Source organism: Myotis daubentonii, chromosome 2 (genome assembly GCF_963259705.1).
Source record: "Myotis daubentonii chromosome 2, mMyoDau2.1, whole genome shotgun sequence".
In the NCBI taxonomy this organism is placed as follows: Eukaryota; Metazoa; Chordata; class Mammalia; order Chiroptera; family Vespertilionidae; genus Myotis; species Myotis daubentonii.
The window spans coordinates 15482062-15495489 of record NC_081841.1 but is presented as its reverse complement, the minus strand read 5'-3'; the positions used below and the strand labels follow the sequence as shown (position 1 = coordinate 15495489).

The 13428-nt window shown below is 41.9% G+C and overlaps 1 protein-coding gene across 3 annotated transcripts in view; it reads right to left on the bottom strand.

Moving 5' to 3' along the window:
- Positions 1-9209: 9209 nt before the first annotated feature.
- GNPTAB (N-acetylglucosamine-1-phosphate transferase subunits alpha and beta) overlaps positions 9210-13428 on the bottom strand; it is a 59996-nt gene continuing 55777 nt past the window's right edge. For all 3 annotated transcript variants that reach the window (XM_059681845.1, XM_059681846.1, XM_059681847.1), the window contains one exon: positions 9210-13266. In XM_059681845.1, the coding sequence (XP_059537828.1) occupies positions 13189-13266 (78 nt within the window). In that variant the 3' untranslated portion in view covers positions 9210-13188. The remainder of the gene's footprint in view (positions 13267-13428) is intronic.

Sequence of the window (13428 nt, the reverse complement as noted above, 5' to 3'; positions counted from 1 at the left end):
GAGAAAAAGCTGGCCTCGCAGCACCTCGCCCAGGAGCGTCGCTGATTGGCTGGCCGCAGTGCACGCATGCGTGCCATGGGCCGCTGGGCTCCGCCCCCCTGCGTGCCGGATCACGAGACTGCTGCTGACCCAGAGCACCTTGCGCGCTGGGGCCTGTGGCGAATATATGCTTGAGGCCTGTTGCTTTTAATTTAAATGTTAAAATTTTATTTTATTTGAAAGTTGCAGAAGCATATATAAGTTATGAAAGATGATGAGCACACTATCTAATTTGTGAAGTAAAATTTTACCAGAACCCAAGGAAATCTCCCCCAGGAAATCCTTGCCGACACATTCCCCCATTTTTCACTCAGAGGTAGTTTCCATTATCCTGGATTTTGTGTAAATATTTGCCCCTCCCTCCCTCCCTCCCGTTTCCCAAGTTTTGTTACCACAGATATGTGTCCTTAAACAACCGTGTTGCGTCTCGTTAAGGCAGCACAGGAAATTGTGCCGTATGATTACGCGTAGCCATGGTTCTTTCATAGCCGCGGCTGCATAACGTTCCGTTGTGGCTCTGTCCCAAATGCAGGCACTGACGTGCTTGGCCATGGGCAGGTGGGTTCTTTCAAGAGGCCCAACCGCATACGCCATGCTACTGTGAATGTTCTCATCTCAGGCATGTGTGCTAAGGTTGTTTGCTTTTTGCTTTTCTTTTTCGGTGAATCCTCACCCGAGAGAGCATGGCAAGGAGGGAGGGGCATAGAGAGAAAGAGAAGCATCGGAGTGAGAGGGACACATGGACTGGCTGCCTCCTGCGAGTGTCCTGACTGTGGTTGGGGATCGAACCTGTAACCCAGGCACATGCTTTTTTTTTTTAATTCAATTCTTTATTAAGGAAATCTGATTCTTTTGTGACAACTTTTTAGATGTGTGTTTGCAAACATTTAACATGGGGGTGGGGAGGGGAAACCAAGAACAACCCGCACCACCCTTTTCCCCAGCGTCTGCGGCAGAAGCAGGACCAGAACAGGGCTCCCGATGGGGCTTTCACTGGAACCCGGCCTGGCGCGCGCTCCGGGCCCGAAATGCCGTCATAACCTGGGAACCGGGCTCTGGGTAGCCTTGGGGGAGCTCTGGGTCGCGGCCTCCCGGCCTTTGCCGGGGGAGGCCTGGGCCGCGGCCTCCCGGACTCAGCGGAGAATTCCGGGGCTCGGCCTGCTGGGCAGCGTTCTTCCACGAGCCTTGTGCCCGGAGTTGGCGGTGATGGTGAGCCAAGTTCATGATCACCGTGGATGTCCTTTTGGTAAGAAGGTCGCCCGGATATCAAGATCTCAGCCTCGCCTTCAGGGTCCCGCTGATGCATACGAAGCAGGGTCTGCGACACACACTCGACGTGCGGAATGTGCTCTCCGCCGGGGCCGAAGATCTTCCACCGGCCACGCCTGGAGGTGAACTGTCTTCGGGCTCTTGAGGTTCTCCGTGTGCAACCAGGAGGGCTGCTTCGCGCTGTCACCCAGCACCAGGCACGTGCTCTTGACCGGGAATCGAACCCGAGAGCCTTCAGTGTGCAGGCCCGATGTCTAACCACTGTACCACACCAGCCAGCACAATGCTAAAGGTTTTAGTGTCTAGGTGTGAAGTTGCTAGGTCATAGGTTAGATGATATTCAGGAATGCCAAATTGGTTTCCAATTTATACTCCCACCAACACAGGGAGTGCCCATTGTTCAATATCCTCATCACCTGGTATAGTCAGAGATTCCTTAATTTTGCCGCTTGAATATCTTTAGGGCCTTCTTTTATATTTATCTTAATCACTCATAGGTTTACGATCTTGTTATGCTTATTAGATACTAGGGGCCCAGTGCACGAAATTTGTGCACTGGGTGGGTGGGGGGAATGTCCCTCAGCCCAGCCTGCCCCCTCTCACATACTGGGAGCCCTCAGGCGTTGACCCCCATCACCCTTCAGTCGCAGGATCGGCCCCTTGCCCAGGCCTGACGCCTCTGGCCTAGGCGTCCCGCCCGGGCAGCGGGGACCTGCAGTGGCAGCGGAGGCGCCACGATCGCGCGGGCTCCGCCCCTGCCCCTGCAGGACGTCTCTGGCTGAGGCGTCCGGCTCGGGCAGCGGGGACCCGCAGCTGCAGCGGCCCCGCGATCGTGGGCTCTGCTTTAGGCCCAGGCAAGGGACCCCTAGCTCCTGGGACTGCCAGCTTCGACCATGCCCAGCTCCCATCGCTGGCTCCACCCCTACTTCCTGCTATCACTGGCCAGGGCGGAAAAGGCACCTGATTCTCCGATCATGGCTGGGGGGCAGGGCAAAGGTGGCCCCAGGGCCGCCTTTGCCCTGCCCCCCAGCTCTTAGCTCCCCCCTGGGTTTCTGATCACTGTCAGTGGCAGGGGGCTTCTTCCTGCTTTCCCTTTCGCCTCCCTGCATTGTGCCTACATATGCAAATTAACCGCCATCTTGTTGGCAGTTAACTGCCAATCTTAGTTGGCAGTTAATTTGCATATAGCCCTGATTAGCCAATGAAAAGGGTATCGTCGTACGCCAATTACCATTTTTCTCTTTTATTAGTGTAGATTTGCATTTCCTTTTCACTAAAATATCTATTTTGGCTTTTGCTCATTATTCAATTGGGTACCATGTGTCTCATTGATTTATAGGTCTTTATATATGCTGGATATTAACCTTCATGACCTCTGTATCTTTTAAAAGATATGTATCTTTATTCTGAACTCATAAAAACAAAAAGGTTTTAAAGTTTTTTCATTTTTAAGTCTGTTCATCTAGAATTGATTTTTGTGCATGGTAAGAGGAAGGATTCAATTTTTTTTCTTATATGGAAACCAATTTATTGAATAGTGCATGCTTTCCCTATGATATATGTCATACCTCAAGTTTTTGTATGTTTTTGAGTCTGCTTCTGTAGCCTTTTCCACTGGCCAGTTTGCCTACCCCTATGATAAAACCAGTTTTAATTATTCCAGCTTTATTAACACTTTGGTAACTAACAGGGCAAGTCTCACACCTTGTGTTTTTTTTTTATTCAGGAGTATCCTGTGCACTCTTGACCTTCTGCTTTTCAAATAAAATGTATTTATTTATTTACTTAGGAGTTTTTTTTGTTGATCTGCTGCCTCCTGCACATCCCCCATCAGGATTGAACCCGAAACCCAGGCATGTACCCTGACTGGGAAGTGAACTGGCAACCCTTCAGTGCACTGGACGATGTCCACCAACTGAGTCACGCCAGCCAGGGCATCAAGTAAATTTAGATTCAGTTTTCCAAATTCCATGAAAAAGATATACTGGATTTTGATTGGAATTGCCTTGAATCTATAAATCAATTTGGAGAGAACTGAGTCTTGTACCAAATAACATTTTATTGCTATTTTATTCTAATTGTTGCTGGTATATAGAAATCCAATTGATTTGTAATATTGATCTCATTCTTATACCCAACAACTTGCTAAACACTTTTATTCTAATAATTTTTCTGTTGAGTCACTGGTATACTATTTCCTGAATATCAAACATATGATTGCCTACCAGTGCCAGACACATTTAATAACAAAAACATGAATAAAAATAAGAATTAATGTTATGAACAAATGTGGATTTTTTTAATGGAAAATGTAAGTTCTTTCATATATGAGACTTACTTAGAATATATAAACTGTCACAGGCATTCTGAGTCTTTAAGGAAGCATCAAAAAAGATCTAAGAAATGAATGGCTATTTAATCATGCCGGGGTCCAACCCCAGCAGGTCCAGGGGTTCCCAAAGGTGTGGACGGAATCGGCGAAGAAGGAATGACACGGAGACAGTGTTCAGTTGATCAGCAGCCTAGCCAGGATCTCCAGCCAGGATCTCCAGCCAAGTTCTGGTCTGGATCTCCAGAGAGGTTCTGGTTAGGATATCCAGCCAGGTTCTGTAGCCATGTTCCCTCGCTAGGTTCTCCAGCCAGGTTCTGTCCAGGTTCTCCAGCCAGGTTCAGTCACCAGGTTCTAGTCAGGTTCTCTTGCCAATTTCTGTAGTCAGGTTCAGTCCAGGATCTTTTGCCATGTTCTCTCGCTAGGTTCTGTCTCTAGGTTCTGAGGCCAGTTTCTGTCCAGGATCTTTTGCCATGTTCTCTCCAGCGAAGTTCTTAGGTCTCTAGAGAACGTTCTGTGTAGGTTCTGTGCCTAGGTTCTGAGTGTAGGTTCTGTGTTCTGAGTTCTGTCTCTTGCTGTCTTGTTGCATCTGTATTTATACCAGTTGATTCCAATCCTATCAATCTCTATTCCAAAGGTTAGGGCGTTTCTTATCTCCATTCCAGGGAGTAAAGATTATGTAGCTTAAGCATGATTGTTCGTAGTTAAAATGATTAATTACCCGCCTGGCACTTAGTTAAGAGGTTTTATTCCCTCCCTAACTTCAGGGGAAAATCCCTACCTGGGGATTCAACCTTTCTCGGAGAGGTGACCTTGGTTAAAACACAGCGCCAAGAAGGTGAGCAAACATATTAAGAACAGTATGCCATATATGCCAGGTCCCTTGAAACAGCAAGGATAGACCGGCTCCCGGCATAATCAAAAGGAAAACTGCTTGTAGAGACTGTTGTAGGACCCTGTGGAAAGCACTGCTCTCACAGTCTTGAGGCCAGTCTCTCATATGTTGTCCCATCTAATTTTGCCTGTAACTGGCAAATGATATTGATTTTATTAAAAATACACTCAGGGAACATTTTGCACATCAAACTTTTGTTCTCAATTTCCAAACATCCGTTTAACCAGGGGGCTCTTTCCCTCCAGGTTCCCATAGGAGAGCTTAATAGCAGCTGCCAGTTCTCTCACACTCTCTCTTACTTGCTGGCCTCCCCATTAACACCTCTTCTCTATTTTTGTCTTCTTCCTACTGCGCTGGATCTTCCCTTTTGGGTCACTCTCTCCCTTTCTTCTGTAAACAACATAACTTTCTCATGCTTCTGTTGCATCCCCCCTATAATTCCGCTCACCAACACAAAGGAGCCTCCTTAGAAAGTTTGAAAAGTACAAGATTATACATAACTAGGAGATACTTTTGCCATCACAGTTAGAAAGAATAAAAGTATAATTTGGAAAATTAATCTTTGAGGTAGATGTCCCAAGCAGTCTTGATATCTACCTCTTGGCCTCCTGTCTATTTACTGAACACTTTGGCATCTGGCACAATCTTCTCACCCCAACTCCTGCCCTCAGTTCCTTGATGTCCTCATCTGAAACAACCTGCCTCTACACTCCATTCAAAGTCCCCCAACTTCTATGGCCACATCTGAAGCTGGTCAACCTTCAAAATGCCTCTTTTAGGCATCCTGTCCTCAAACCAGGACCTCCCACCTTTCCCGATCACTTAGTCTCATCTGTCCCCACTCGAACCATTTGCCAGTCTCATCAACTTCCAATCCATGACCTTTTTACTTGTCCTTCTCAGTGAGTCCCCAACCCTGTCTTAGATTCAAATTCCACCCTTTCAGTCAGTTTCTTGTAAATAGAAACCTGCACTTTCATTGCATTTGGCAAAACGTTATTTCTGCAAACATTCAACTGTCTTTCTCTGTGCCCTCCCTAGTGACTCTGGAGAAAATTACCCAAATGAAGCAAACATGTAGCACTTTAAGTTTATGAATTATAGCCTCATCTGGGCCTTTCAACATCATCCCAGATTCTCCCATATCCTTCTAACCAATTCACTCTCCCCAGTTACCATTTTAAGCCTTTGTTACTCTACTCAAACTTCAAACCTGCCTCCCTTTATGCTTAATATTTGACCCTCTTCCTATTTTTTCTGAGGAAGTAGTTCAGACTAAAACTGCCAAGTCTTCTGCCATCAAACCTAGAACCTACCTGCATGTTCATCTAGTCTTTCCTCCTTTAGACTAGGAGAGATGTCCTTCCTCCTTTGTTCTGAGTTCTATGGCTTCTTATCTTTCAAGAATCTTACATTATCCACTATTTTTCTCTCTTTTTCTGCCTCCATTACATTTATAAATACTCAAATCTCTCACAACTTAAAACAGTGCCCGAGTCTTATTTCCAAGAGCTACTGTTCCCCTATGTCTTTCTCTTAGCAGTCAAAGTTTCTAGAAAGAATTATCTAAGCTAGTTGCCTCAATTTCCTCTTCTCCCATGTACTCTTTAAACCACTCTAAACCAACTTTGGCCCTTCCCACTTCAAAACAGTGCTCCCTCTAAAGCAAGCATGTCAAACTTGACACCCACAGGCCACATGTGGCCCACAACGAATAGTTTTGCGGCCCAGCCAATATAACGGCATGTAAGAAACATTTTAATAAAAATTTCATAACTTAATTTTTACAATATCCTGTTATACATAATTATTAATAACGAACTACAATGTTTGCTAATGACTGATTGCTACAATCATGTTGCATTCATTTCCCTTATGTGCCTTACATGTAGGCACACCATTTCTCTCCACTAATACTAGCAGTGAATATTTTAGCAACTGATTGCCATGTCATTCCTCTTGTACTGACTTATTTGGTGTGCGCAACAGGAAATATTTTGCTTTCGGAGAACAAGAAAAATAGGTTTATTTGCGTTACGCTTATTAATTTGTGCAATTATTCAGTGTCTGATAAGTTAATGTTCAAGAAAAAATATTAATTTTATTAAAATGTTCTATTAACGAGAAAAAGTATTAATTTTATTAAAATGTTCTATTAACGATTACTCATTTATTTCAGCCCTTTGTATTCAGCATGTCTCTATCGAAATAAACCAACGTTTCTATGAAAATTGAAGCTTTTGCTTTTTTGCAGCCCACATAAACTTAAACCTTGTTTATTTGGCCCACGTTAGCCTTTGAGTTTGACATGCTTGCTCTAAAGTGACTGGTGACCTCCCTATTGCTAAATCAAGTGAACATTCCCTGGTCCTCATCACATTGGACTCTTGGCAAGAGTCAAAACTGTTGGCCGCTCTTTTTTTCCTCCATTCTGGCTTCCTTTGGCTTCTCTAGCTACACATTCTCATTCTCTTATCATTCAGCTTCCTCCCTCGGGGGCCTCTTGCAGGACTTGCAGTTCCCCAGGACTTGGCTTTATTCCTTTTTATTTCTCATTTTGTATCCTTTCTCTAAATGTTTTAATATATGCACACAGCTTCAAATATCAGAGTTTCTGAAAGTGCGGTTTACAGACCAGCTTGTATCAAGATCACTTGCAGAGAATAAAGTGGGGAAGTCATGTTAAAATTCAGATTCCTAGGCCCCATTCAAGCCTTACCTAATTAACTCTGAAAGTGGGGACTGGGAACCGGCACTTAAATAAATTCTCCAGGTTATTCTCATACCTCCTAAAGTTTGGAACCGCTACCTTCATTTTACATGAACAAGGACAGCTCAACATCTCCCTCTGGTGACTTACTAACACCATCGCCTTATTTTCTCAAATGTTAGGAAACTTAAAAATGTGAAAAACAGAAAGAAAATAAGAAACAAAAGGTATGAATGATCTACCTCAGGAATAATCAAGATTTTTTACTTTTCTAGTTCCAACAGAGAAATCATCTATGTTCAAGTTTCAAATTTTATTCCTCCTCTATCTAAATAAAAACACAAGAATTAGAACGACTATTTCATCATATGGAGTCTATTAAAATGGAGTCAAAGTTTAGCTTTCCTGAGGTTGGCTAACAAAAAACATTCTACTTTCCACTAAAAATTTAATATGGGTTATTAAAATTTCACCTAATATTTACTCTTAAATTGTTATTCTAGTTATAAAAGTAGTAAGTATTCATTGTGAATCAGATTTAGAAGATAAATTTTATGAAGAAAATGAAATTCCCATCATAATCTCATTACCAAGAGATAATACGCAATTTTAAATTTGCTGTATTACCCTTTATTCTTTTTTTTTCTGTGCATGCATGTATTTTCCCCCAAGCAATTAAAAAAAATATATTTTGACTTTTGTTCTGCAAATTTTGTTTCTAATTATATATTTGACCTCTTTTATCTAAGATGTGGCAAGCAAAGCTTCAGCCAGGTGGCTCAGTTGGGTGAGTATTATCCCCATACATCAATAAGGTTGGGGGTTCAATCCCCGGCTAGGGCACATACTTAGGTTTCAGGTTTAACAATGTTTTTCTCCCCCCTCCCTTCTTTTCTCTCTAAAATCAATAAATATATCCTCAGGTGAGGATAAAAAAAAAAAGATGTGGAAAATAAGGGCTTCCGTGTTTTATTGACTTTAATCCTCTCAGACTACCTTGTTCAAGTCTCAGTGCTAATTTTTAGAAGACCACATCATTACTAATCCTTCGTATAGATCATCGCCCATTTATTCTACCTGGATTTCTGATAAAAAGTTTTTTTCATCTTCTTTAGTAACCGGTGGTGTAGAATCTTGCTAAGGTCCTTTGAAAGCCTAAACATTCCATCCCTTATTTCCTTATTCACTGTCTTAAAGAACTCCAGGTGATATAGTCAGTCTCTTAGAAAACTTCTCAGTAGATGAACTACTGGTGATGGACCTTGAGATATGAGAAGATTAACAGATAAAAAGGAAAGGAGAGGTCAAACAATAGTAACAGCATCTGAAAGGATATAGAGGCATAAAAGCAGTGTGTTTGAGAAAATGCAGTGTGGCTGGCACAGTGTGTGGCCGTGGGTGAGACTGGCAGGGGAGGAAAAGTGTAAGATCAGAAAGATAACTTGGAACCAATTGTGAACCACTTACAGAGTATTTATTATGTGGCAGGTAATGTACTGATGCTTTACAAACATTTCTTTGAATCCTTTCAACAATGAAAAATTTATAAGGTCCACTGTATTCTAATCACCAGATTTGATTTTTCTAATTGCTTTCAAGTATGGCAGCTTACCTTCAACTTGAGTAATCCAGAAATTTAGTCTTCCACATGCACCGACTCTTTATTCTGTGAAGCTATAGTGTTTCCGGTCAGCCCAGCATCCTGTCCGCCTTCTTTTGGTAAAAGTCTCCATCCCTCTGGCCACAGAACCAGACTAAGCCAATCAGAGTAACTCCTGCGCACCAGGGAGGACGCTTCCTGCTTCTTGGGGGATGTGAGCCAGGAGCTGCTACAACCCCCCTATGGGGAGAAAAGCTGACGCACGCACGCACGCACCGAGAGGCAAGGATAGGCCATATTGAGTGACAGTCCTGGCAGGGTATCTATCTCCTTCACTCGTCCTTGTTTGTTTTTGTTTGTTTGTTTGTTTGTTTTCCTTAAGCAGGCTACCTTAGATTTGTCCCTTGCAAATCCAAGTGAATCTTAGTGGCTGAGTGTGAATTTTGGAATGATTTAGGTTAAAGGCTGGAGCTGCCACTTAATAATTAGACCTCGGGCAAGGCACTTAAACTAGCTAGGCCTCCATGGTAAAATGGGGATGTGATGAGATGAAATGAGATTATGAACATGAAGCATTTAGCACATAGAATGAGCTCAGTAAGATGTAGCTATGAGCAATGCACATGGGAAGGCGAAATTTGTTGGACAAAAGCCCTTTCATCTCCCAGCAATTGAGGCCCTGTACTCCCGTTTCCAGGAAGTCTGATATTCACTTTAAAATGTATCAACAGCCCTAACCGGTTTGGCTCAGTGGATAGAGCGGACTCAAGGGTCCCAGGTTCGATTCCAGTCAAGGGCATGTACTTGGTTGTGGGCACATACCCAGTAGGGAGTGTGCAGGAGGCAGCTGATCGTGTTTCTCTCTCATCGATGTTTCTAACTCTCTATCCCTCTCCCTTCCTCTCTGTAAAAAATCAATAAAGTATATGTTTTTTAAAAGTATCAACAAATAAATAAATAAAAAGACTAGATAGAGCAAACAAATGTGGCAAAATCTTAGTAAGTGTTGAACAGATGGGAAGTCATTGTGCTAGATTACTTTTAAGTTTTGCCCGGCCAGTGTCGCTCAGTGGTTGAATGTCGACCTGTGTACCAGGAGGTCACGGTTCAATTCAATTCCCGGTCAGGGCACATATCCTGGGTTGCAGGATCGATCTCCAGTGTGGGGTGTGCAGGAGGCAACCAATCAATGATTCTCTCTCATCATTGATGTTTCTCTCTCTCTTCCTCTTCTTTCCTTTCTGAAATCGATAAAAATATATTTTAAAAAAGTTTTATAATAATTTTTTTTTTTAAAGAAAGGTCCGTTGAGATGATCATGAAATTTCTCTTTTCCTGGTCATGTGAATTGCACTGACTTTCCAAGTGCTGGGCCAACCTTGCATTCCTGGAATGGACTCACCTTAATCATAAAGAATTGCTCCTTTGGGGAATATCTGAATTTGGCTTGCTAGTGCTTCGTTTGAGATTCATAGGGTAGATGGCCTATGGTATTCCTTTCTTGTGGTAACTGAGCCAGGTTTTGGTGTGGGGTTGTATTGACCTCAAGGAATAAGTGTGTTTTCCTTCTCTTTTTTATACTCTAGAGGAATTTTTGTGGGGTTGATGCTGTTTCACTCTTAAATGTTTTGATCTGAATTTTGATTAGACTTTCCTTTTAGATCCTTGATTTGTCAGACATTTATTAAAAAATATTTTAATAAAAAAATGTCTCACTTAGCTAAGGGCAATGTAATCATTTTATCCTGACTACACTAAAAACCTCACCTCTGCCCTGGATAACAATCCTTCACACAAATTTTCACATCTTCCATCATCATCACTGACATTTACCAGGCACTGTGCTGGGTATATTACATATGCCATTTCCTTTAGACACCAGTGTTGCCTCCCATGTTTTAAAAGAGAAAACTGAGTCATAGCAAACAATGCCCAGGGTCCAGGACTCAAACCCTGGAAGTCCGACTGCAGACAGTGGGTGTTTTACCTGCTTGTGACATTATGTCATGAGGACTCAACATGGCCTGGAGGGGATGGAAAAAAAGAGACAGACAACCTGGGCACCAACCCACCTTTGCCTCTAACTGGCTGTCAGACCTTGGGCAAGTCACATGATCTTCATGACCCTAGAAGCCTCATGATAAGATGCAGGGCCTGGTCCAGGCAATTTTGAAACTCTGCCTCTGAGGCCTGGGAATTTGGAGGCACCACCTTGGGATCAAGCAACACGAGCAGCTTCCCTTCTTCTGTATTACATACTGGCCTTCAACAGAATGTCATTTGAACTAAAATGATTCTGAGGCTTTAAGAATTTTGAAACCACTTGATTACTCATCAACTTTCAAAGTTCCTCTGTCCTTAGGGATTCTACATAATCATTAGATGAATAATTCTATGAATAATCTATGACCAATCCCATTATCTATTAAACTTTTAATTAGATGTGAATATATCTACCAAACCACAGACATCTCCACCATACCCAAAGGATCATTTCTCTATCTTTCTAGAATAAATTTTTCATTTTTAAAATGATCTCCAGCACGGCTGGTGTGGCGCAGTAGTTGAGTATTGACCTACACACCAAGAAGTCACGGGTTCAATTCCCAGTCAGGGCACATGCCCAGGTTGCAGGCTCAGTACCCAACAGGGGGCATGCAGGAGGCAGCCAATCAATGTTGGTGTTTCTCTCTCATCAATATTTCTATCTCTCCCTCTCCCTTCCTCTCTTTCTAAAATCAATTAAAAAATATTAAAATGATCTCCAGATAGCCCCTAAATTTTTACCATATGATAAATCCCATTTAGAACTTATTTCCCCCCTACAAAATGACATTCTCCAGTATGTTATAATACTACTGTGGCCTTACATTACTTTCTACTTATTTTCACATACCCTGGTACACTGTCCAAGCATTCAAGTGACTACCGAATCTCGATACAATACACTCACTCCTCAAAGATTTAAAAATCAAAGCATCAGACAAAATATAAATTGTTATGAGACTTCAGTTTTTGAAATACATAACTTACAGCACAAACAAAATATTTACATCACAATTTCTTTTTTACAAAATATGTGTCATTTTGAAAGAATACTGTTGAGATCCTGATCTAAAATACCTGCCAGAGTTCAAAAAGACTCATGGAATCTGGTCTCCAGAAATCCACTGCATAATGATATAAATAAAATATGGCTGAATGCCAGGGCTTACCCATACATAAAATACCAATTCTCTATCCCAATGGTCAGCAAACAATGGTCTTTGGGCCAAATCCAGCCAGTGGTCTGGTTTTGCACAGCTGTAAGCTAAACATGGTTATGACATTTTTACAGTTTAAAAAAATGTTTTAAACTAACTAAACTAAACAACAAAAAAGAAACTGCAACAGAGACAGATATGGCCTGAAATATTTACTATGTGGTTTTTTACAGAAACAGTTTGCTCATCCCTGCATTATATAAAATCAACTGGAATATACTGATGGCTATTAAAAAAGACAACACTGTAAGGCCAGTACCATCAGCAGTACTCATTTCTAAAATGAGTCACTTCTGTTCAAATATGTACATTTCCAAAACATAATTACATCTGAAAAGTAGCTCTGCTACTTAAGTCTAGCCCTTTACAATTAGACCTCCACATGAAATCACAGTATTCTTAGGGGACAGAGGAAACAAGGACAAAGTATTCCAGAGGTCAGTCCTTGAGCTTGTCAGTAGTTGTAAGTCATTTAAGACCACTTAATAGTCTTAAACATTAATAAAATAATTTAGATATTGCCAATAGGAGGTGATATTGCTGCATTATTTAAATAACACTGATTAAAAACATGTTTAGATATCCCAATTCATTATTTTCAGAAGCAAGAATTACTAGCTAACTTAGTAGCTAACTTGATTTTAAAAATGATAAATGAAAAAAGAAACACAGACCAAAACTGTAGAACCACAGCAAAGGCTTTGGAATGCAAAAACTAGGGTCTCTCCCAATCACCCAGCAATCCCAAGCTGGCCTAGGCTTCTCATGTTGAAGTTAGTTGATAGTGGTTGCCGTGGGAACTTGGCAGCTGTCTCTTGTCAGTGAGCCTTTACATTAAATGAATGACAGGTCCATGAGCAAATGCTTTTAAAAGTAAAACCAGTTCGGAACTGCTCAACACACAGATGTTCACAATCCCTGGTCAGGAGGCTATACTCACACCACAAAACAAGTATTGTCCTGGATGTTTTTCCTTCTTCAGGCCTGGCTGGCTAAGCTTCACATCATGAAGACATCTCTGTTTTGCCAAGCTTTAAAATGCTCAGTGAATGCCGAGGTAGATGACTTTCGAATGAAGATCTTCTATACCCTGATTCGACTGGGACTTGCTTCTTTCTGTATTCTCCTTCTGGGAAATATCTTCCGCTTAAGGGCAATTAACTGAATGATGAAAGACAGAAAATAAACTTTAATTTCCAAATTGGCAAACTTTAAATTTTCTGAGAGTCATATGACCTTAACTATGTCCACAGTCTTAAACATAAAAGACAGACAACAAATTAGTCTCATTATTCCTCCCTCAAAACAAAACCAACCCCTACT